Source organism: Ruditapes philippinarum, unplaced genomic scaffold (genome assembly GCF_026571515.1).
Source record: "Ruditapes philippinarum isolate M1 unplaced genomic scaffold, ASM2657151v2 ctg11631_1_1_1_1, whole genome shotgun sequence".
NCBI lineage: Eukaryota > Metazoa > Mollusca > Bivalvia > Venerida > Veneridae > Ruditapes > Ruditapes philippinarum.
The window spans coordinates 1-25,551 of record NW_026863879.1 but is presented as its reverse complement, the minus strand read 5'-3'; the positions used below and the strand labels follow the sequence as shown (position 1 = coordinate 25,551).

General features: G+C 33.0%; 2 protein-coding genes and 1 long non-coding RNA gene across 3 annotated transcripts; 1 reads left to right on the top strand and 2 right to left on the bottom strand.

Annotated features, from left to right (window-relative positions):
• The first annotated feature begins 247 nt into the window (after positions 1 to 247).
• On the top strand, positions 248 to 16,130 carry LOC132723634 (kinesin-II 95 kDa subunit-like). The gene is made up of 11 exons (XM_060708398.1): positions 248 to 344; positions 2,586 to 2,621; positions 4,907 to 5,010; positions 5,508 to 5,615; positions 6,620 to 6,744; positions 7,446 to 7,570; positions 8,779 to 8,862; positions 12,987 to 13,053; positions 13,713 to 13,846; positions 14,830 to 14,863; positions 15,610 to 16,130. The coding sequence occupies exons 2-11, from the start codon at positions 2,619 to 2,621 to the stop codon at positions 15,780 to 15,782; spliced, it is 957 nt and encodes a 318-aa protein (XP_060564381.1). The 5' UTR covers positions 248 to 344; positions 2,586 to 2,618; the 3' UTR covers positions 15,783 to 16,130.
• Positions 2,929 to 4,693, bottom strand: LOC132723636 (uncharacterized). Its single transcript, XM_060708399.1, has 3 exons — positions 4,329 to 4,693; positions 3,510 to 3,782; positions 2,929 to 3,279 (listed from the first exon to the last, which is right to left on the bottom strand). Exons 2-3 carry the CDS (start codon positions 3,760 to 3,762, stop codon positions 3,179 to 3,181), a joined length of 354 nt encoding a protein of 117 aa, XP_060564382.1. The 5' UTR covers positions 3,763 to 3,782; positions 4,329 to 4,693; the 3' UTR covers positions 2,929 to 3,178.
• On the bottom strand, positions 14,123 to 18,708 carry LOC132723635 (uncharacterized). Its single transcript, XR_009624775.1, has 2 exons — positions 17,976 to 18,708; positions 14,123 to 17,504 (listed from the first exon to the last, which is right to left on the bottom strand). It is a non-coding gene; the product is annotated as an uncharacterized LOC132723635 (long non-coding RNA).
• Between the last annotated feature and the right edge of the window lie 6,843 nt (positions 18,709 to 25,551).

The following is a 25,551-nucleotide window of genomic DNA, read 5'->3' as shown; positions in this document are numbered from 1 at the left end:
ACGGATTTATATTACAAATTATTATAAAATGTATTATAAATCCGTGACATTATCAATATAATTCAGTTAGATAATTTCTTTGATACTGCATAATTTACATGAAGATCTACATGACTTTCCGCGCCATAGGTAGCACCTAATTTCATATTAATAATAAATAATCATAAAAAAATAAATAAAAAACTAGTTCATTTTACCTGTTTACCGGTTAACGGGACCCAGCAATTAACGCAAATTCCAACCGAGTTATTTCCCGTTGCTACAGGTGGCGTCGTTAGAAATATTTTAGATGAGATCTCTTCTGTTTTGTGCAAAACATGATTTCTTCTTCTGTTTGCATTAATGTAGGCATTTTGATGAACAAACATAGTTTATTATGTATAGTTTTTGAATTTTAGAAGCAGTATTGTACATTTTTTATTTAGATTTACCCTGAAAAGTAAGATAGCTGAAAACTATACTGCACAAAAAATGTGGGTGGGGTACCTAAATAAACGATTCCGGGTCAGCTCGGCCCTAAAACGTACTCGGCCCCCGAGTCAGCTCGGCCCTATACCAACTCGGCACGGGTCAACTCGGCCCACTTTTCAATTATTTATATTTAGGTTTGTGTAATCACTATTTTTTGTAATATTTGTAATTATGTATAATACACGGACTTAATTTTCAGCTTTTGACAATTACAAACAAATTAAATGAAATTGGTTAAAGACGATTAAAGGGACTCTTATTGTCACAGGCTATTATTATCAATCAGTGTGTTCGTAAGGATACCGATTAATTAGGTGATAATTATGATTGACGCATTCATTTAAAATTGATTAGTGACCACCTGCAATTAATTAGTAGCTTAATTATGATATTAAGTAAACATGTTTTTGTTTGATATTTTTTTAAATATTACTACGTTAAATATATTTTTTTAAAGTGGGCCGAGTTGACCCGTGCCGAGTTGACCCGTGCCGAGTTGGTATAGGGCCGAGTTGACTCTTTTCCAAATAAACAACACGAATTCACAGAATATACATTTTTTATGAAAATATTAAATATATGAATTAACAGCGAGATGTTTTCGTATTTATTGCTGGTTTCAAATGCCCTCTTAAAGTTGCAAAAGGAAATAAACTATTAAAATTGCAGAATAATAGATTGCACAATGTTTTGCTAAAATTGAAAAAAATCATTGATCTATAACTGCATGGTCCTTAAAGATATTTTGTCACATGGCATTTTGTATATGATTTTTAGGCATGTATTTGTTAACTCTTACATTCTTAAACAAACTTTGTATAGCTTGATGAGACTAAATTGCAACTTTGACAGATAAGTTGTTTTTAATAAATATTTGTGTGATCCTCACTTGACGATGCTTTAAAGTTAAACTTTGATTGTTTCCTTTTTAGCTCGACTTTTCTATGAAAAGGGGAGCTATCCTACTCGCCCCGGCGTCGGCGTCGGCGTTGGCGTCACACCTTGGTTAAGTTTTTCGTACCACCCCACTTTATTTCAGAAGTATTACAAGTATGGCTTTGAAACTTACCATACTTGTTCACCATCATAACCTCCATCTACAGACAAGAGTACATAACTCTGTCAAGGTTTTTGACAGAATTATGGCCCTTTTTTGACTTAGAAAGTGTTTTGAGCTTGGTTAAGTTTTTTGTACCACCTCACTTTATTTCAAAACCATTGGAGGTATTGCTTTGAAACTGACCATACTTGTTTACCATCACGACCTTCATCAACAGACAAGAGGACATAACTCTGTCAAGGTTTTTGACAGAATTATGCCCCTTTTTGACTTAGAAAATACATTGAATATGGGTAAAATCCACTTATTGCCTTAACCCTTTGAGATATTGCTTTGAAACTTTTAATGCTATTTCACATCATTACCCCCATCTGTACGCAAGAGAAGGTAACTCTGTCAAGGATTTTTTTAAAAAATTAAGGCCTTTTATCGACTTAGAATCTTGGTTAAGTTTTTAGTACCAGTCCACTTTTTGACCTGAACTGTTTGAGATATTAATTTGAAAGTTGGAATACTTGTTTACAATCATGATTCCCAAACATGTCCAGGAGAAGGTAATTCTGTCAAAGATTTTATTTGAATTATGGCCCTTAACTCTTTTGACTTAAACATTTCAAACTTTGCTGCAGTGTTCAAGGGTATCACACAATTCAGTAAAATAATTCTTCACTAAATATCTTAATGCTTCATGGCCATTGTTCACTTTAAAAATACAGAGATTCTTGTATTGCCTTTTACTGCAAAAACTTTTTTTATTGGCAAGCAATAAAAAAGTCGAGCGCGCTGTCTTACGGACAGCTCTTGTTTTGGGAGTTGGGGGGGGGGGGGGGGGGTAATTTTGTTTTTGATGTTAACCTTGATACTAGAATAGCAAGTATTTGTTTATAATTAATATTGTTTTTCAATGTTTATTTTAATCTTATGTTCTATTGGTTACTTGTGATTAATCATCATTAATGTTTGAATATAGATTGATATAAATAGAAATGATTCATTTTAAATATTTTTTCAGTATACATAAAGAAAAAAACATTTTATGTTTATATCATTGCAGATTGAAAGTTAAATTAAAGAACAAAGATTAAAGATGGTAAGATAAACTTTATAGATTATTATTAGCAATTCTCATGATTTGCAATTTGGACAATTTTTCATAAAAAACAAAGTTTGTCTTAAAAATTAATTAAATGTTTTAATATGTATGTTCGTTTTTTAGCACTATATCAGGGAATTCACCAGGATTTTTTTTAAGCGCTACATTTTTTTAATAAGACGGGGGTGGGTGCGGGAGGGGGTTTTGACCCCCATACCGCGTGTCGAAAATTTTTGCCATTTAAGGTGTCAAGATACTGCTGTGGGCTGTTTTAAAACAAATAATGAAAGCTTTTCACTTGATAAACATTTTCTTAATTTTTATTATTTACTTTTTCCATTTCCAACAATTCAAATAAATAAACAATTATATATAAACACAAGTTCACAACATGTGATCAACATTTATATGTATGTGTGTGTCCCATTTAAATGAGTATATTTCAGTTGTTTTTTCTTCATTAACATCATTAAAAGTGGGCCTGTCTTCTAGGTTTGTTGTCATTCCATGCCTTGACTGCCTTCTCAAAGTTGAAAAGATTCTAATGGGGGTGCTTAAAGGGAGACGGCAAGAAGATAGTTTAGAACTTTAACAGAGAGACAATTCCTGTTTTCAGTCTTAACTCTCTTCAGACAGCTGAATCCTCGCTCAAAATCTGAAATTAATAAATAAAAGTAATCATTTATGTTAACCTCATGTCGTTTATTTATATTGTTTGTTTGATGTGAATATTTGAAAATTTAAAACTTCCAGCCTGTTTAAACTTTACTAAGTAAAAAAATCATATTTGAAATGTTGAAAAACTTCTAGCAAAGTGTTACACATCTGCAACTGTCATTGGAATTTCATTAATGTTCAAGAATGAATGAATTTAATAATGCTTACCTGCAGTAGAGGTTGGGAGGAGGAGACCCACAGCAGCAATTCTGTAAAGATGACTGGTAGAAAGGTTGCCAGTAATCCAGGTCATGGTTTGGTCGGCTGACTGATCAGTCCCCTCTAGACTGGCACGTACCTGGTGCCAGTGGCTGCGGCACTGCTCCATATCTACACCAAAGTGCCTGGCCAGCTCCTGTATGTCCTGACAAACCAATGCTAAGGGGTAGGACACTAGATTGCACTTCACAAAGCTGTCCATCAGGCTCGATTAAAGAGGGCCTGCAAAGTTAATATTTTTTTTTCATTTTGGGGATTCACTGAACAGAAACAGATTACAAGACATTTTTAATTAAAAAAGAAAATGACCAATTGGCTGTCACTAAGTGGGATTGTTGATGTAAAGTTTTTGTTGTTGTTTTCACTCATTTGCAAGTTGATAATGAACAGTCGTTAATGTTTTCAATGTTAAAGTAGCCATCAACCAAATTTATTTCTGAATATCTATGCAGTTTAACCCAAGAGTAAAAAAAAAGAAAAAAAAAAGCAAAATGATCCTGAGACAGTTTCAACGACATTGCTCACGGAAAAAAAAATTGATAGTGAAACTAGGCTTCCCTTATTCATGTTAGACATATTATTTTTTGAAATCTTAATACTACAATCAGTACTGCTTTAGACGTAACGATCATAAGAAAGTGAAAGATGAAATTGAACATTACACTTATATCAAGACAATTAACATTCATCCCTAAATATCAAACTGTTATATCGCATGTCAATTAATGCCAATTATATTATCAAAGCAATAAAAGTTATTACACCTACCTGAAACATGTAAATATCACACATGCCGCGGTTAAATTGCACCCATCTCAATACACGGTAATTGACAACACCTGAAAGTGCACCAGCAGTCGTCTGCAGACATCGATGACAGGTGTCTGTGACGTCACACAGTCTAAAAGGCAATCAGTGTATCGGATTGTGTATACGCCTCGGGTAATTATCTACACAGGACATGTATATTGGCTTGTTTATTTGGCTAATTGGGGTTAACTTATAGACACAAAAGAAAGGGATATCGGTCATTTTTTAAAGCGCTATGATAATTTTAAGCGCATCGGGATTTCTTGTTCTGAAATTTTAGCGCATCGGTGCCGATGCGCTAAAAGCGCCTGGGGAATTCCCTGCTATATTATATAGCGATTTGATTAATTTGACTGTCCGGGAAGGAATCGAACCTGGCTTGTCCTATTCACAGTCCTACACCTATTGGGCGGACATCTATGTACATGATGTATTTATAATATTGGCAGAAATCCTTGTTTTGTAACAGTTTCCTTTCATTTGTTTGTATACATGTATATTTATAATATATTGGTGACATTGAGCTAATTTTTCAGTCTGATGTAAAGAAGCTAGATATTCCGCAAAAGTCGGAGTGTGTAAAAGTTGTTGTGAGATGTCGTCCTCTATCAGAGAAAGAAGTACAGAAAGGATACGAAAGGTAGATAATGGATGATATATGAGCCGTGTCACGACAAAACCAACATAATGGGTTTGCGACCAGCATGGATCTAGACCAGCCTGAGCATACGCGCAGTCTGATCAGGATCCATGCTGTTCGCTATCAGTTTCTCTACTTGTTATAGGGTTTGTAAGCGAACAGCATGGATCCTGATCTGGATCTGGATCCATGCTGGTCGCAAACCCATTATGTTGGTTTTGTCGTGACGCGACTCATATATGTTTCGTAAATTTAGAATTGGAATAAAAAAAATCAAGACTTGTCTGTTTTTTTTTCTTAACATATCCATATCATATTTATATAGTAAATTCTTGAAACATTTCACTTGTCGATACTGACTGTGGGACAACCTTGGCAATACGAAAAATGACAGGTCAGACAAAAGCCATTTCACTGGAGGGCTTTTGCCCGCCCTGCCATTTTCATGGGAGGGCTTTTGTCCTACAATCTTTCATAACATTTTGTATCTTATATAGGGTAGTGGAGATGAACACAAAAAGAGGTGTTATTGAGATTAGGAATCCTAAATTGCCACCATCGGATCCAAAGAAAACCTTTACATTTGATACTGTTTATGACTGGAAGTAAGTACAATTTTATCTATTCTTTAATCAAGGAAAAGATTTTATTCAAGATTTAAATCAATGAGTTATTGAGACTTTTAACAATATATATATATATAATAATAAAAAGCCCTTCAGTTTATCATTATTTTGTATTAATAAAGTATTGAAGTGTCATTATGCCCATCCAAGGGTATATAGTGTGTGAACAGGTGAAAGACAAAATAAGTTTACATTTAGTCATAATTCCTTTCAATTTTATAATTTACTTCACATAACTTATGTGGTCAAATGTATCTTCTATAAATATCCATTGGACATTACCCCTAACATTCAATTTATTAAACAAGTGGGGCAGTTTTTTTTTTATACTTTAAGCAGATTTTTATTTTACGCGAAACATTTTCCAATATCAACTGTTAAGAATTAAACACCATAAGAACAGTCTATCTTTTGAAATGTATTGTTAATTTAGCTCAACTTGATGATAGAAAAAAATGATAATAGATTATGAGGATATTGTCTCTTTAGTAATCCTTTACCTGCTGGAACCAAAAATAATTGAGCCGCGTCACGACAAAACCAACATAATGGGTTTGCGACCAGCATGGATCCAGACCAGCCTGCGCATCCGCGCAGTCTGATCAGGATCCATGCTGTTCGCTATCAGTTTCTTTACTTGTTATAGGGTCTATAAGTGAACAGCATGGATCCTGAGCAGACTGCGCGGATGCGCAGGCTGGTCTGGATCCATGCTGGTCGCAAACCCATTATGTTGGTTTTGTCATGACGCGACTCAATTAGTTTTGTTACCAGTGGAATGCCAGGTTTGTGGTCACATGTCTTCCTCCAAAATAGTGTCAAAAAATATTCCAAATCAGCTGTCACAACAATTTTTTCCCGATTTATCATCAGTAAGTCAATCGGTCATCAAACATCATTTTCTTTCGTATTTTCGAACATAAATTTGTGCATCAGAATTGTTTCACATATATTGAAACAGTTTCTATTTTTTTTTGTCATAGTTCCAAACAGAGGGATTTGTATGAGGAGACTTTCAGAGATCTTGTGGAGAATGTTCTTCAGGGATTTAACGGGACAATTTTTGCCTATGGTCAGACTGGAACAGGCAAAACACATACAATGCAAGGTAATTTTTATTGACTGAAATTTTCAATCAAAGTTTTGAAAGACAGTTTTTTTTGTGGAAAATTTTTAGTTAAAATAGAGTTATTATAGGAGTATCTTAATCTGGAATTTATATTTGACTCAAGTGGCGGCGTGGCTGAGTGGTAAACACCCCAGACTAGTAATTTAAGGATTGCTGTCTGCGTGGGTTCAAACCCTGTTAGCCACAAGCCGTTGTTTCAGTGAGCAAGAAACTTTACACTCATTGCTAAGTACTTGTTGGTTCATAGGAACAGATTCAAGAGTGTTTCAATAAGCTTATAGCTTCCAACACAATTAAGATATACACGTATTAGTATAAACTAAGTGGATTTTACTAGGATAGGATCGGTAATGCCAGATTTGATTCTTTGAAATAACATCCATTGAGAGCCAGCCCCCATCAGCTGTCTTTTTAAAATCAAGCAATTTTCCCCAATAATTCAATTTATATCATGTTGTGTTATTCTTACATGTACAATATTTATGGGAAGTGCCTCTTTTTTTTTTTTTTTCTAAATAATAAGTGATAAAAAAATGCTCAGATCTGTAATTGAGTTCTTCCTCTACAAGTAATGTTGGTAAGTTACCATTAAACTTTTACTGCATGTCAGTGTTATTTTAAAAGTTGACAAAAATAACAATTACTACTATAGTATAAAATGCATTTTCATTTTGTTTCAGGATTAAAAAATGATCCTGAACAGCGAGGGGTGATTCCTAACTCATTTGAACATATATTTAGTCATATATCTAACTCGGAAAATCAACAGTACCTCATAAGGGCCTCTTACTTAGAAATATACCAGGTATTTATTGTCTTATGATTTTAATAAAAAAAAGTTCTGTTCAAAGACTTCAAGATACTCTAAAAGAATTATCTATGGGATGAAAAGTAATACTTCTTCTGAATTACGTATACAAAACATAGTCTTTTTACCCTACAACAGTTGTTAAAGTCGACACTTAAATTTTTATGTAAGAAATAGCTGGAAAATCAATATCAATCATTTATTTTTACATTTTATATGTTGTTTTTTTTTCTGATACATTAAAATCTAAAAAAAATCCTATGTCAGGGACAATTCAAGTGGTTGTTTAGTAAAAAGACCGTTTGGTGGCAGTTTTTTTTTTTACAAATAGTTGAGTTTACAAAAGTTGAGGTAATTGCACACACACACAAAAAGTTTACAAAATCTAAATATAAATCTTGACAGCATATCATGCTCCTACATTCGTAGGTGACCATGTGCTTATTGGTTGAAATAAAATAGTTAAAACAATAACTTTTACCATGCGTTTAGGTTATAATTGAGTAAGAGTTATCTCTGCAACCAGTACTAAGGATATTTTGTTTAGTTCTTTTATAAACATTCAATATTCATGTGTGTTTTAAATATAAAAGCTTTTTTCTTTGTGAAAACTCTGTTGAGTAAATACTATAAATGTATGAAAAAACTACACACTAGTTCAGTTTTTGAAAAACAAGTGTACTAATAGTTTGCCAGTTTATGTAATTTTGCAACTTTTAGTATTGGGAAGGGGGAGGGATGCAGAGATGGTGTTACAAGTATCTCTTTTGTGGCGGCCTGGCCGAGTTGTTAACATGTCTGAATAGTAATCTAATGATCACTTTCCGCACCTGTTCAAACCCCGTCAGGGGCATGTGGTTGTTTCCTTGAGCAAGAAACTTTACACGCATTGTTGAGCAGTGTCAATGAATTTCAGATTTTGAATTTACTAGCCCGAATTCCAGTTTTGAATTAATTCTACTATATATTAAACTAAATTTTCTTAAAATTTTCACTGGCCCGAACTAATTAACACTAGCCATGGGCCACTGGGCCAGTGCTAAATTCGATGACTGGTTCAGTACTGGTTGGTTCCAAGAACGGATTCGAAAGTGTGTCTATAAGCTTATAGCTTCCTACACAATTGAACTAAAATAAATTCTGTATAAACCAAGCATCTCAGTATCAAACTAGTGATACAAATGATTGTTATGTTGTTATTGCAGGAGGAAATACGTGATCTTTTATCGAAGGACCAGAACAGACGTCTAGAGTTAAAGGAGCGACCAGATACGGGTGTTTATGTGAAGGTAACTTAGACTGTTACACACCTGTAGATAATCTGAACAAATGGTTATGATTGTAACAATTAACGGGAATCCACTTAGGTCAAACAGCCTAAAATTTGAAATTCAAACATAAATCAAGTGAGGCACTTCAAATGGAAAAATCTGCAAAGGATAATAAAGAAAAATTTAATTGAATTTTGTGTGCTTCTTAGTCCTGATTTGAGAAAAAAAGCCTTGGCATGCTTTTCATTTTTTGGGTTATTTTGCATGAAAAAAAATGATGATTCTGGATAAATGGGAGAGGGAATAAACTGAAAATGGGCACACAAGTTATTGGTTTATAATAATCACTTTGCAAGAAATTTACTGAGTTAGCAAAACAAAAGTGAGTCTGAATTTCATCTACAAAATGTATACGTAAACGTTGTCTGCTTTACCGGTAGTCGGTCAATATATAAAAGTACCCCTTTTCGGGCCTCAAAATGAGCATCTGCTGCACATGCGCACAACAATGGGATACCCGTACTTTTTATAAGGCATGTTTTGTAAACAAACAGGTTAAAGTCTGTGTTATATTTTAATTATCTTACCAAACTTGACAAAATTTCCAGACATTGTCGAATTCCAGCGATAGTATGAGATGGTGAGCTTGATTAGATTAAAAATTCCGATAACTCGATTTAGTTATAAAAAGCCGAGTTTATCAACCAGCCGAAGTTATCTCCCCAACCAGTATATAATTATGGGCTGAGTTGGAATAGGGACGAGTTGACTCGGGGGCCAAGTACGTTTTAGGGCCGAGCTGACCCCGATTCCCCACATTTTTCCCTATTGAACATAGAAGGAACAACAGTGTACTCAAAATGGATACCTATTTCTAGGGCTGTCTGATATTGAATATAAAAATGTTGATATATCATTGATATTCATCATCTGAGATAATATTGATATGCACATTTTCAATTATCGATACAAGATAAAATTTATTTACTTCCGTTAGTGAATATACCTGTTTTGCTTAATAAAAGAAGTAACTTTTTTCCAGTTTTCTTGGCTTACTTGAACTTTCAACTTTGTTCAAATGTCAGTGATAAAAATAACCAGAAAAACAAACTATACGTTTGTAGTATTTGTAATGAAACACTATGATCCCAGTTTAAAACATATGTTAAAATGTTTTTCATTGTATCTACTGTTAAAGTCAATACATCGATTTATCGTCGATATTTGTCCATCGATATATATTGATAAAAAATTGTCTATCAAAAACAGCCCTACCTATTTCTTAATCAAATTGTAATAAAAAAAATCAAATAACAGAAAAGAAAAGTGATAAAAAAATAAAAGATACAAGCAAAATATAATGCCTTGCTTTGTTTTTGCTTTAAAATTAATTTTATTTTTATACAACACAATAAAAGGGGGGAGGGTGGGAAATGTCCACAATCGCAACTACTCGGCCCTTTCCATCAGTCTTTGGATAAGGACTTCGAACACAATAGTATGAATACACAGAACGGATATGGTATTTCGGTTTAACCTACGGAAGAAACTAAACATGTAAACAAATAGTAATTTAATGCTGGGAGTTGTTGACAAGTTTATTTCCTATATATGTAGTAAAAGTCCACAGAATGTTACTTTCTAGGTACAATGTGTAGTTGAAATTTATGGAAATAAGTGATAAGGTTAAATGTCATATAAATATACAAATGTAAAAGAACTTAACATCATTACAAAAATTCCAGGGCGAAAAAAAAGAGGCCTGCATTCAACATTGTCTATTGTTATTGTCGGATAGGGTATTATACTACGATAATAATGTACAACACGTTGTGTCTGGTTTATACGTCTATTCAAACTACTAACGTTTATATTACAAAACATAGGAAGTGACGTACTCTAACGTCACGCATACGTTGGCGTCATTTAACGGCACATGCATATGAGCGCAATTCCCGACATTCTGGGGGCCGCAAAATGATAAATTATTAAAATTAATATCAGTTAATCCTTTCTAAAATACATTTAAATAAAAAGTCATTGTTTTTAAATAACACAAATGTCTCTCAATTGATAATTCAAATATCTTATAAATGTTTATAGTCTGTGTTCGCGAAATTATAACTTCAATAATAACTGTATTCCTTCTCATTTCTCTTTAACGTTTCTCTACGTGTCGTAATCTATGAACGCTTTTTGTGCGGTGCTTGGTTGTAAAGTTGCAGTCTGTGCTTGATTTGTGGGTTGATATTCGGTTGAAGATTGGGTTGACTCGCTAGCACCGATATTTAGATTTGACTCTGGGCTACTTTCACATAGACTAGTGTGATGTTTTCTTCTACATTTGAAGCACTTGTAGTTTGATGGACAGTTAATGACTTGGTGGTTTAAATTCAAACAATTAAAACATAAATGTTTATTTCTTATAATGTCTTTTCTAGCTCTCACATCAGTTACTTTTGTACAGTCTTTGGCATTGTGAAATTCGTTGCAAAAAATGCACTGTCCCTGGTCATCAAACGTTTCGCCTGCGGAATTCTGTGTCACGTGACTTCCGGTTCCTGTTTTCTGTCTCGCGCCCGTGAAAAACCACGCTGTAGTTCTATAACCTGTTAAATCATCTGTAGTCTGCCCAGCCTCCATGATATTCAGTTCTCGGTATAACGTTTTTCGTAAAGTTTCTAATAACCACTTATCGCTGCCATTTTCTCGTGCTAAACTCTTGCGAATTTCTGCCGGAAGTTTGTCTATAATGACTGGTACTAAAAGAGTTCCGTACGTATTTTGACACTGACCTAGGGATTCCAATCCGCGAATATAAGCTTCTAATTTGTCGTAATAGTTTCTCATACTGTGTAGAGTATTGCTCGGGGCTGGCAGGTTTAGTAACGCCTGTATATACGCATGAATGATTTTATGAGACTGTCCGAACCTCTCCTTCAGTAAATCGACTGCTTGAATGTAATTTGCATGCGTAAGTGCAAATCCTTGAATAACTTGAGCCGCACTGCCTTCTAGTTGCGTCTTCAAATAATTAAATTTTTGTACTTCTGTAAGATTCGGGTTTTGATGAACAGAGGAATCAAAAGCATCCAAAAAACTTTGCCATTCGAGAATGTCACCACTAAATACAGGTAGCGATAATTTCGGCAGTCTCTGATAAAGCGACGTATTTGAATGAAATGTACTCACATTTTGCAAAGTGCTGTTACCATTATTCACGTTATTATTTTCGATCAGGGAACCACTTCCGTCTTTGTTCTGGTTTTGCGGGTTAGTTGGTTCGCTATAAGCATTCTGTTGTTCTTCAGTGTTGCTTTTTCTGTTTTCGCTATAAGCTCGAAGTTCTCTCACCTTTATCTCCAACGTTAATCCATATTCTTCACTATTTACTACCTCCTCCTCGATGTTGATTACTTCCGTTATTTCTAAAATCTTTTCGTTTAAAGAATTAATTGTCTCTGCTCCACTGATTATGGCTTCAAGAATTGCGTTAAATTCTATCAATGATGAATTATCTTCCTGGTCACGGCACCAATGTCGGATAGGGTATTATACTACGATAAAAATGTACAACACGTTGTGTCTGGTTTATACGTCTATTCAAACTACTAACGTTTATATTACAAAACATAGGAAGTGACGTACTCTAACGTCACGCATACGTTGGCGTCATTTAACGGCACATGATTATGAGCGCAATTCCCGACAGTTATCTTAAATATTTTTTTCTGTCAATTCAGTGTTAACAGCCAGAGTTCCTGTACCAGAACCATAAATGAAATTTAAAAAAAATGGTCCGACCTTAAAATGGCTATTAAAAAAAAGGAGAGAGAACGTCGGCTGTTTGCCACTAAGACTGGAGGAGGGCCACCTCCAGCTAATCCAGACAGTTTGGAAGAAAAAGTAACCAAATAGCATGCATTTGAAACAAACCTGTCTTTATCCCAATTTCACTTGCAAAAAAATATGTTATATATTCTATGTGTTTTCAACTTGTGTCAAAAGTACATTAATTTTGTACATCATGTAAATTTATTTCTGAAAAATCCTAATTTTTTTTCTTTATATTTTGTTTCAAGGGATAAATTGATTTAAAAAAACTAAACTATGATTTACTTCAATCTTAAGTGAACTTTTAGGTTCTACAGTTGATTGGAGAGATTACAGTTGCTGGTATTTCGGGTGTAGATACCTTCAGGGAAAACTGTAAGTAAATTTCAATCCAAAAACATGTGTTTCTTGAAGTACAAGTAATGATAAACATTTCAGAATTAGTAAATAATAATGATTTGTATAAATAGGAATTTAGTAATTATGGCAATTGTTTTTCCAATAAATTTATGTTGATCCAGAAAAAATGTAATTGATAACTGTTACAACAGACAAGTTTGCATCCAGATAGTTTAGTGGTAGAACAGCTGTTACTTTGTGACAGAAGGCCTGGGTTCAATTCCCAGTTTGGATTACTGTTTTGTTTTGTTGACAGTTTTCATTACTTTTTCCTTTGCTCAAGTTCTTTTATATTATTTAATTAAAAAATTTTTGCAACAGTTTGTTTATGTATTCATGCTATTATGTTGATTCTCAGTTTTATGATTTTAAGTTTGGGATTTGCTACCCAAGCCTTGTTTGTTCCTAGGCAGCTGAAAAATCCAATACTGCTTAGTAGTATGGAATAGTTGCATATATATTTGTGGATTTAATGGGTAAAACTATAGCATAAAAATGTTAATTCATCAGACACCATTAACTTTGAAACAGAAATGAGTTTTGTTTGACATTCAGTATATAACTAATTTTCACAGAAAAGGAAAATATGCATTTAATTTTGTTTATTTTCACAAATAAAATTTATTTGTCTTTAGTGTCTTCTTCTACCAGCAACATGAGCAATGTGCAAGAAGCTTCTTGTACAAATGATGGAGATGCGCATGCTTCAAGTAGTGGTAATTTGGCAGAATCAGCACCATCTGCTACCCTTGTTAATACAAGTAACTCTGTAAGTCTAATTATATGTTTCCCTATGTTCAATCATAATATTTTCTATGAACATGTATCATAATATTCATGTGGAGTAAAATGTCTGTGTCCCCTGTATGAAAACTAGACAATATTATCTGTACTGCTAATTTCACATCATTCACTCTTTTAAGTCTCTTTTCACAAAACTTAGTTATAAGCAATTGCAGACACTTAATGAACCTTTTTAGTGTAACATAATAAAGTATTTACAGATTGCTAATTATGAATCAATAAAAGTCTGACACTTTTCAAGGACATTTCAAATTTTATTGCACATATTTCAATACTGAATTGCTTGATATCATATTACAAATGTATATGACAATGAATATCAAACCATTTTATTAACCTTTCACCTGCTGCAATGTTGCCACGCAGAGCCAAGTCAAATACACAGCTGTCAAATCTGGCCAGGCTCTATACATTTGCCAGGCTGTCTTTCAATTTTCATATCCACAAATGGAGAATGGAAAGTACTGAAATTTAAGGTTGGATGTCCATCGCAATAATTCAGCAGGTAAAGGGTTAATCAAATGTTGAGGAAATACTTACCTTATTATGAAGAAATATAAATAAATGATTTTCTTATCATATACCAGCACAGTTTTTGCAAGTCAGCAAAATTGATACTACACTTCTGTGTATAACTTTCAGTGTAAGATTATATGACTTGTCATTTCAAATGACACTAAATATTTGAAAACATTACAGAATAAGCTTGTAGGTATGGAAATTACAAAATAAACTTTTTTTACAAACAATACTTACATAATGTACTGGTATGTGATAAAATTATTACTATTTAATTATTTTTGTGTGATTTTCTTACTAAATTTATTGAAAAAATTGAATAACAAAATAATATGTTCACAATAGGCAGAAATGGTATTATATAATTCATTTGAAGAAATTAAATAAATTCAATTCTGAATTTTCACAACATTCAAAATTTACTTCCAGGAAAAAAGAAAAAGGACAGTGAGTGAACCAATAGGTAAATGTATTACAAATTATTTCCAGCTGTTCATTAACAGGTAAAACACATCAAGTATAATGGAAACTTTCATGGAAATAATGCCGTATTTTGAAATAAATCTTGCAAATTGTATTATTGTGAATATATGTCCGGTTTATTAAAGAAATGACTTAAGGAATTTCAAAAAGTGCCATGTATGTTTCTTAAATTTTAAAGAAATTCCATATGGCATCCTAAGTACAATGTCACAATCAGAGAATCAAGGAACTGGATATAGTAGAAAGTAAAATTGGAAATATCTCTGACATACAAAGCAACTGGTTTCAAACCATATGAAATACATAGAATCTCATATGAATAACCATATATAAAGAATACATTGTTAATGTTTTGATAGAGAAGGTTTATCCGGTGAGCGAGAAAGTGTATCTTGGCGAGCTTTAGGCCGACACCGAGCATGTATTTGAGTTATCCTGCTTTTGATCATGTTTTTAGACAATTTACTAGTAAAAAGTTTCAATCTTACATTTCCCTGATGTAGTTTTGTCTTGTTTTTCTTTTTACCATGTGAGGTCATCATAATTATGACGTAATGACTGCAATTAAGATAAGTTTATCCGGCAAGGCTTCCAGATGATAATATAGATAGTAGCTGGATAAAATGTAAAATTTAATTAACAGGTTCAAGAAATGGCTACAAAGCAAGCCTTTGCTGAGATTGATAACTATGATACAATTATTACAATATGTTATTTCAATTACAGATAAATATCAAGAACTTCTTGATATTGAAAGGAAGAAGTGCAAATTTCTTGAAGAAATTCTCAACACGCAAAAGCAGCAAAATGAAAATCTGGGGGCAATTTCTAAGGAATTGAAGCGACTTACTGACATCATTGCATACAAAAGTACTATTGATAATCTCCTTGAACTTTAAATATCAAAGTATACATTTTCCAAATACAAAATGCAGTCATAAAATCATATACTTAGGAAGGACAGTGGAAATTAAATAAATATAGTGAACTAAAGAAATGATATATTCCAAGCAGTGATTTTACAGCTAAATTAAAATTATTGATTTGATTTCGGATGCCAGAGATTATATAAAGAAGGCACAGCTCTTGTGATAACATGCTGCACATCCGGACATCAAACAGTGATTTTATAAAGCCATAAAATCACTGATTGGGATATATTATTTTGATTCTAACATGACATTAACTTAAACATGGTGCTATACCTTAAATCAAGCTAAATGTTTGTTTCTTTACTTCTTCCCGCGTGTCACATTTAGTGATTACATACATTTATAATACTGCATGTTTGTAATGTCGCTTTTCATTGGATAATCGTGACGTTTATATAGTTTATACACGGCTGCTGTCGATTTATAAAAAAAATCTCAGTTTATTCCTCTAAAAATGATGCTTGCTGTATTATAAATTTATTATAAATATTTCTGACCGGTTATATGGCTGTATATGAACGCTTGTTTGTAAATATAACCCTCGCCTAGCGGCTCATGTTATATTTTCAAACAACCATTTATATAGGGCCATATAACCTGTCAAAGTTTTTATAACTAGTATGGTAGTCTAAATGAAGTAATTGCATTTTTACAAACACTTTCGGTGCTTTCTTGTTCAATAGGAAACATTCAGGTCATGTTAGAATTCATTATTTGAAATTGGTTACATGAAGTCTTACACATGTAGGTAACTTGTTACCCAATTAGTAACTCTCTTATTATTTATATATATCAATTTAATTTGTAAAATGTTAAGAATAACTTACACGATTGTTAAATATATAGAGGATATTCAAGTTTTTCTATAAATACTTGATTTATTTTCATCGAGTGGTATGAAAATAAGTATTTCCTGAGAAAGCTGAATTAAATTAATTTTATAACAAAAAGAAATAGCTACATTTTGTTAATTAAATTTGGGTATGTGATAAATAGAATATTTAATTTGTGTAATGTTCATCACTGAAATTATTGCACTTGTTGAAGCTTGCCAGAGTCTCGCATAATAAAATTTTATTCAACTCGTGCAATAAATTCAGTATTGAACTTACACTCATTCAATATCCTCTATATATTACATCATTAACCATTAATTACATGGTAAGTGTGGTGGTAAAAATTGACAAAGGTCGAACCCCAGCAGTGAACTTGAAGTTAGACAAAGAAACCTGGGTCTTGTTCAAAACACATTGTCCATCTATGGTGACTTTAAATTTTTAAATAAAAATTGAAACTTTCATGTATTTGGAAGTTACAGAGCAGACAAAACAACCACCATTTATATTTATATTACATAAATAAAGTTATGATCAATGTTAAAGTTTGTGGACAGCAGCAGAAACGCCAACATGACTGTAATAATACCTATAATTTTTTTTTCAAAAAAAAGAAGGTCAGGCTAAAACTTAAAAAAGATCAATTAGGGTAGCCCTGGCATTAATTCCAGTTTGAATACTCTGATATATTGTAACTACATCATCATTATTCAAAGTGTCATCAATCAATATATCTCCTATTAAAGGAATGTTTCTTTCCAAACAAACATTGTGAAGCTTACAGCAGACACTGACAATTCTGGCAGACTTCTCTGGTGTGAATGGCAGACAACCTCCTGTTTTGTGTAAACACCTGAAAAAAATTAAGAATCATAATGAATTGTAAAAAATGAGTCGGACTGATCTTAATGAATGAGTTTCAGAAGATCACTGATAAATGATAAATTTATAATTCCTTTACGTTCATAATATATTGTGGTACAAATTTTGAAGGGTTTCCATTTATATGGTCCCTATAAAAACAGTAGCATGTATGTACATATGTATAACAGAAACTGTTGGTGCAAATAAATAATAAAACAGCAAATAACCTTTATTTTATTGAAATTGAAAATTACTTTGTAAACTTACAGAAGTCTTTATATGATTTGTATCAAATCATCCGATGGAAAACAACTTTACATACATGCAGTATTAAAGTTTATTTCTATGTAAAATGGTAAATAATAAACATAGTTGAGTCTTTCAAAATTGGTGTAATCCAATTATGTAACATGTTATAAAACTTAGTATCATACATTCAAGTGCATGCATGGCAAAATACCTAAATCTTGACTTCAACATTCCAAATGCTCTTTCCACCACCATTCTTGTCTGGCTATGAGCTTTGTTGTACCTCTCCTCCTTAACTGATCCAGGGTTGATCTTTAATTGAAATAATAAATTTCAACAACTGTATAAACTAAGACAAATATTTCACAATCAGTCCTTTCTATGACAACAAGCTTTAATATGTAAACCAAATCTCGAATAAAGTATGTTCCTGTTTAATATGGTATATAGAAATTTCAAATGCCATGAATACAAACTGATTAAAATCTTGATAGCCAGCCAAGCACTTGAACATTATTCTATTATTTGTTTGTATTCACCAAATTCTTTCTTGTTTATTGTTGTTGTTTTATGCTATACATTTATGATGGAAACTAGAAATGTGTCCATAGGACACGGGTGCCCCCACCGCGCCACTGTTCTGTCAATCTTTTTACTAAGTCAAGGGAAATAACTCTACAAATACTGGATAAATCCACAAGCAAAACCCCAGGTGCAAATCTAAAATATGCTGAGCAACCTGCCTATAAGGTTTAATGACTATGTCAAATCCTTTTTGAGAAACTTGCGACACAAGTTGAAAATTGCAAAAATTTTCTAAGTGAAGGGCAATTACTCTAAAAATACTAAATAAATCCAGATGAAAATACCTTGTGCACAACTGCACATGCTAATCAATATTCCTGTAAAGTTACATGACTCTAGGTCAAATACTTTTTGAGTTACCTGCGGACACATGTTGAAAATTGCCAAATTTTACTAAGTCAAGGGCAATAACTCTGAAAATACTAAAAATATCCAGACAAAAATTCCCAGGTGCACAACTACACATGCTGATCAACATTCCTGTAAAGTTTCATGACTCTAGGTCAAATACTTTTTGAGTTACATGCGACACAAGTTGAAAATTGCAAAATTTTACTAAATCAAGGGCAATTACTCTGAAAATAATAAAAATTTCCAAAACGAAAATACCCAGGTGCACAACTACACATGCTGATCAACATTCCTGTAAAGTTTAATGACTCTAGGTCAAATACTTTTTGAGTTACATGCGACACAAGTTGAAAATTGCAAAATTTTACTAAGTCAAGGGCAATAACTCTGAAAATACTTAAAATATCCAGACGAAAATACCCAGGTGCACAACTACACATGCTGATCAATATTCCTGTAAAGTTTCATGACTGTAGGTCAAATACTTTTTGAGTTACATGCGACACAAGTTGATAATTGCAAATTTTACTAAGTCAAGGGCAATGACTCTAAAAATACTAAAAATATCCAGACGCAAATACCCAGGTGCACAACAACACATGCTGATCAACATTCCTGTAAAGTGTCATGACTCTAGGTCAAATACTTTTGAGTTATGTGCGACACAAAAAAGAACGGACGGCCGGACGGAAGGGCGGACGGAAGGACGTACGGACAAGGGTAAATCTAAATGCCTTCCACTAAAGTGGGGGCACAAAAATGAAGATTAATATGTTACAAGATATTGTTATTGTTTTTATGCTATAAATTTATGATGGAAAATATGAAGATTAATATGTTTCATGATATTGTTATTGTTTTTATGCTATAAATTTATGATGGCAAAAAAATGAAGATTAATATGTTACAAGATATTGTTATTGTTTTTATGCTATAAATTTATGATGGCAAAAAAATGAAGATTAATATGTTACAAGATATTGTTATTCTGGTCCTTAAGAATGTTCTGTTATATATGAAGTTTATCCCTTCAAAAATAGCAAAGTTACAGTCAGTTACCGCCAAAACAATGAAAATTTCAATAATTTGACCTTCAAAGACAATGTCATTAATGAGTGAAGGTCAAGGTCTTTCGGTATATTTTTAACAGTTATCTTTGAAGATTATTATGTTCAAGTTTGAAGACAATCCATTCAAAAATAACAAAGTTACAGCCAATAATAGCCAAAAAAAATGAAAATTTCAATAATTTGACCTTCAAAGTCAAGGTCATTGATGAGTGAAGGTCAAGGTCTGACTGGTTATTTTTAAGGGATATCCTTGAAGATTATTATGTTCAAGTTTGAAGACAATCCATTCAAAAATTACAAAGTTACAGCCAATAACAGCATGAACAAGCAAAAATTGGACTTTTAACCTTGAAGGTCAAGGTCATTTATGGATGAAGGTCAAGGTTAGTGTGGTCTACTGAAAGGTCTTGTCCCAAAGGTTGTTGTGGCCAAGTATGAAGACAATACACCAAGAAATAAAAAAGTTATGATCCAGGTACAAGTTTTCGGAAGGCAACGGCAACGCCGACCTGACTATAACAATACCTCTACTTTTTTTTTCAAAAAAAAAAAAAATCTACTTTTTTTTTCAAAAAAAAAAAAAAAAATACGAGCTAAAAATGAACATAAATGATTTTTTGATGCAACTATAGTTCTGCAAAATTCTGTTTGTATCAAATTCTTGTGCCCTGCAAGATGAATTATAGTACATAAAAATAAACTTAGGGGGCAGGGGACCTAAAAATGAAAAATTTTGTATTTCAGTGTGACCAGAAACACAATTCCAAATATTTCAAAATCTGTTTCACAGGCAGATAACCAGTTGCACAGCATTATTCAATGATATATGACATACATTGAAGAAAATAATAGTTTGCATGCATTGCTCCTTCAAAAAATGACTGACAGCAATTTATATTTACCCCCACCCAGCCAAAATCACACCTAAAATATACCAATATAGGCAATGTACATGAAGGTGCAGCATACTCCAGAATCCGCCCGATTCCTTTAAAAATATCAGTAACACGCAGTGCAAGCTATGGCATTTTCAGAAATGACAAATAAAGTGTCTGTCATACGTTTAGATTTTTCACAAAATTTATCTGAAGTTTCTTACTTGTTTGGCGCCAACTGTCAAAGCTTGATTTTTAACTTTTTTTGTCCTCCATTCGGAGAGTCAGAAATACATACAAAGCTACCAAAATGCTTAGTTTCGGGTAAAAACCTAAAAATATATCTCATTTCCTACACACAAACAAGAAAGAATTACAATGACAGAGAAATATCAGAAGTTATCAGTACCTTCAAAACACCATGTCTGAGTTATTAAAAAATTTGACCGGGGCCATCATTCGAATATGTCCCCTGCCCCCTTATACAGGAAAACACATACAGATATACAGTACGATTTAGATTGCAAAGATCAGAAAATACCACAGAGTTTGCAGCCCTTTGATTATTTATTAGGTTAAGACGCGAACATAATATGAAAAAGGCAAAGCCTCAAAGCGAGCTCGATGTACTTTTTACGTGAAATAGTATGAAATAATCGCTCATTTTTATTTCAAATGCAGTGACGAGTGCGTGTGACGTCACACGTACTGTGTTAAATATGGCTCCGCCCCTGTCGTGAAATGAATAACGAGTTTTGAAAACGTTTATAAAACTATGTTTATTTTATTTCACTCTATAATTTTTCAAGCGAAATAAAGATTATTTAAAGTGAAATAAATGTAAAACTTAAAACGTTTGCGACATTAAAATAGCGTACTTGATTTGTTTGTTTTGCACGCGTTGTTTGGCGCTACATTGTGACGTCACGTAAACAATACTTTAAACGTCTGTACAGCGTTAACAACTGAATAAAAGATATTGGTGTTCGAATTCATTTTCTTAGTTAGACCATTTTCTTTCATTCTAGATAGTTTTCACAACAAAAGTCGACAAAAAAATTGTTTTTATTTATCAGATTTCAAACAAAATGGCGCCTTCGATTTTCATTTTTTATACACAGCTTCCGTTATTCTGGTTCCCTGTCCAATTATGGTTCCCATAGACGTGCGCGGGTGACCAGTCTACATGCACATCCGTTTTCAGCCAGAATTCCTCTTTTTTTATCGTTATCTTTAAATTCGAAAGGTTGCGATGTGTCCAATTCGGTACTTTGGACGAAAGTTTTCAAAACCATCACTTAGCAGGTACTCGCGTTACCGTAAAGCTCGCTTTGCGAGCAGGCCCTTCGGGCCAGCTCGTCGAGCTCGCTAATATGAAAAAGGCAAAGCCTCAAAGCGAGCTCGATGTACTTTTAACGTGAAATAGTATTCAATAATCGCGCATTTTATTTCAAATGCATTGACGAGTGCGTGTGAGGTTACACGTACTGTGTTAAATATGGCTACGCCCCTGTCGTTAAATGAATAACGAGTTTTGAAAACGTTGATAAAACTTTGTTTATTTTATTTCACTCTATAATTTTTCAAGCGAAATAAAGATTATTAAAAGTGAAATAAATGTAAAACTTAAAACGTTTGCGACATTAAAATAGCGTACTTGATTTGTTTGTTTTGCACGTGCTGTTTGGCGCTACATTGTGACGTCACGTAAACAATACTTTAAACGTCTGTACAGAGTTAACGACCGAATAAAAGATATTGGTGTTCGGATTCATTTTCTTAGTTAGACTATTTTCTTTCATTCTAGATAGTTTTCACAACAAAATTCGACAAAAAATTGTTTTAATTTATCAGATTTTTCAAACAAAATGGCGCCTTCAATTTTTATTTTACATTTTCGTTCGATATTTTATCGACAGCTTCCGTTATTCTGGTTTCCTGTCCAATTATGGTTCCCATAGACGTGCGCGGGTGACCAGTCTACACATCCGTTTTCAGTCAGAATTCCTCAGTTTTTATCGTTATCTTTAAATTCGATAGGTTGCGATGTGTCCAATTCGGTACTTCGAACGAAAGTTTTCAAAACCATCACTTAGCAAGTACTCGCGTTACCGTAAAGCTCGCTTTGCGAGCAGGCCCTTCGGGCCAGCTCGTCGAGCTCGCTATTAACATTACGCGAGGGGTAGTTGCCTAAGTTATATACTACAGTATAGAATACTGTACGAGTATGTAAGGTTTTCGACAATATAGTTTTATTTTTTTAATTTTTGAGTCAGTGCACAGCCATTGTATAAAGTGTACAAAACTTATTTTAAGTGTTTATTTTAAAAGTGGCCCTAATAAGTGGCCGTGAAACGGTGCTATAAAGAAGTTTATTTATTTATTTATTTTGTAATTTTATTGTCATATTATTTTTAATTAAATAATTTCTTAAATAGGCTGTGCACTAGACTATCTTTACCATACAGTCTCATGGTTATTTTTAAAATTGGGAGGTGCTGGCTACAGATTACCCATAATGTCAAAAAGACTCCATATTGTATATATCCCTTTGCCCCCCGCCCCGTGTTATTTATTAACTTTCTTTTTTATTCCTGTATATATAAACTAGTATCCTTAATACTTGTAAACGTAAACCCGTGCCCCCATATGGAGCAATACGTTTATCACGGGTTCACTCAAGCATGAGATTTTCTTAAATATGTTACAAAAAGACATCACATTATGGGTAACCAAGTTATTATTATTAGCCATATTTGGGACTTAGATTTTTTCTTATTCTTCTATGAATTGTTTAAGTAATAGAAGATTAATTATTATGTGTGATATCTAGATGCATAATAATTTGTATACCATGAGACAGTGATAAATAGATAAGGCCGTTTCCACCACGTTTTAACTATGATATTTGTTTTATTTTAGAAATAAAGTTGGTAAAAACTCGTATACATTGGAATGCAATGGGCACCCGCTAAATTTTCTATCCAGTCCGCGCAACAAACTTGTCGAAATAGGTCAACACAAAACTTGCAGAAATTTCAAGAAAATCAGATTGACCTCCTTATTTTGAAAGAAGAAATTTTAGACCAATGAGGACAAAGGAGGCAATCTTCTCTAAACGAATCAAAATTACTCGTATAAAACGGGTGTTCTGTAGAACTTACACAAGAAACATGGCAATGCCATGAAACCAGGTTTTCAATTATCACCATTGTAGATAAATATGTTGTATTTGAAATACAAATACAATAACAAACAATGTAACTTTGAGCAATGTAAAACATGAATAATGTGGGAGGAATTGCGCACAGAAGAAGTGTTCACTATATGTATTCTGTATAAGGAAAAAAAACAAAGGGCCATAATTAGGTAAAAAATTATCCAATCACAAAACCCCGACAATATGTGCTAGGGCACTTGATGACAAAGCTTCTGTGAAAGTTTGAACAAAATCCGTGGAGAAATGTAGGAAGAGTTCAGCACAGAAGAATTTGTTCAATTCTGTATAAGGAAAAAAAACAAAGGGCCATAATAAGGTCAAATATTATCCAATCACAAAACCCTGACAATATGTGCTAGGGCACTTGATGACAAAGCTTCTGTGAAAGTTTGGTCAAAACCCGTTGAGAAATGTAGGAGAAGTTGCGCACTGTAGAAAATGTTCACTATATATTCTATATAAGGAAAAAAACCAAAGGGCCATTATTAGGTCAAATATTATCTAATCGCAAAACACCGACAATATGCGCCAGGGCACTTGATGACAAAGCTTCTGTGAAAGTTTGGTCAAAATCCGTTGAGAAATGTAGGAGGAGTTGCGCACAGAAGAAATTGTTCACTATATATTCTATATAATGAAAAAAAACAAAGGGCCATAATTAGGTCAAATATATACCAATTGCAAAACCCTGACAATATGTGTCAGGGCACTTGATGACAAAGCTTCTGAGAAAGTTTGGTCAAAATCCGTTGAGAAATGTAGGAGGAGTTGCGCACAGAAGAAATTGTTCACTATATATTCTATATAAGGATAAAAAAAAGAAAGGGCCATAATTAGGTCAAATATTATCTAATAGCAAAACCCCGACAATATGCGCCAGGGCACTTGATGACAAAGCTTCTGTGAAAGTTTGGTCAAAATCCGTTGAGAAATGTAGGAGGAGTTGCGCACAGAAGAAATTGTTTAAATACTATTATTCCTATGAACAATAATATCTTAAGATAAAAATAAAATGAAATATTTTTTAACTTAATAATCGGTAGATGGAAGTTCTTAGAAAATAACTGTCATGTGCTTGTTTGCCTTATATATGTACATGCATACTGTTCATAATAAAATAACAAAAAGTATAACGTCAAGTTTAACAAAATTCTGCAAAAAAATCTATAAAAAAAGAAAAAAGAACAAACAAACAAACTACTTAAACAAAAATGAAAATAATTAAACTTCAACAGTTGATACAAACTTCAAAACATATACATTACGCTCACACCTGTAATTAGATAAATCAAGAATATCATTTAATGTTTATTTTGGTGAAATAAAAGCTTTCTTTTAATGTTCCAAATAAAATATAAGACTTGATGATCAACATGCAAATAAACAGAAACAGTAAAACGCATCTGACTATTGAAAGAGACGTCCTGGAGTATTGCCTGAATAAATTGTTGAGGGTTACGTTTTCAAAGAAACAAAAGCTGGCATATTAATTGTTGTAGTATCTTTTTCATAAATGTCATATGCCGAATTTTTCATAATTTGACTTCAAGTTTCTCACTACCACGAAGTTTCGACGACAAGGATTTATCTTGATGTCGAATACATATTATTATACATTATCCAACACAATAACAAGAAGAGGAACAAGAAATACACTGCATTTGTACATGTACTTTTATTTAAAAA

What these genes read in the sequence shown, in the direction of transcription:
- LOC132723634 (XM_060708398.1), top strand. An exon ending in TTGTTAATACAAGTAACTCT is followed by an intron (nt 13,847 to 14,829) that starts GTAAGTCTAATT and finishes ATTTACTTCCAG; the next exon opens with GAAAAAAGAAAAAGGACAGT. An exon ending in GACAGTGAGTGAACCAATAG is followed by an intron (nt 14,864 to 15,609) that starts GTAAATGTATTA and finishes TTTCAATTACAG; the next exon opens with ATAAATATCAAGAACTTCTT.
- LOC132723636 (XM_060708399.1), bottom strand. Translation starts at nt 3,762, where the DNA reads ATGGACAGCTTTGTGAAGTGCAATCTAGTGTCCTACCCCTTAGCATTG. An exon ending in CCTCCCAACCTCTACTGCAG is followed by an intron (nt 3,280 to 3,509) that starts GTAAGCATTATT and finishes TATTAATTTCAG; the next exon opens with ATTTTGAGCGAGGATTCAGC.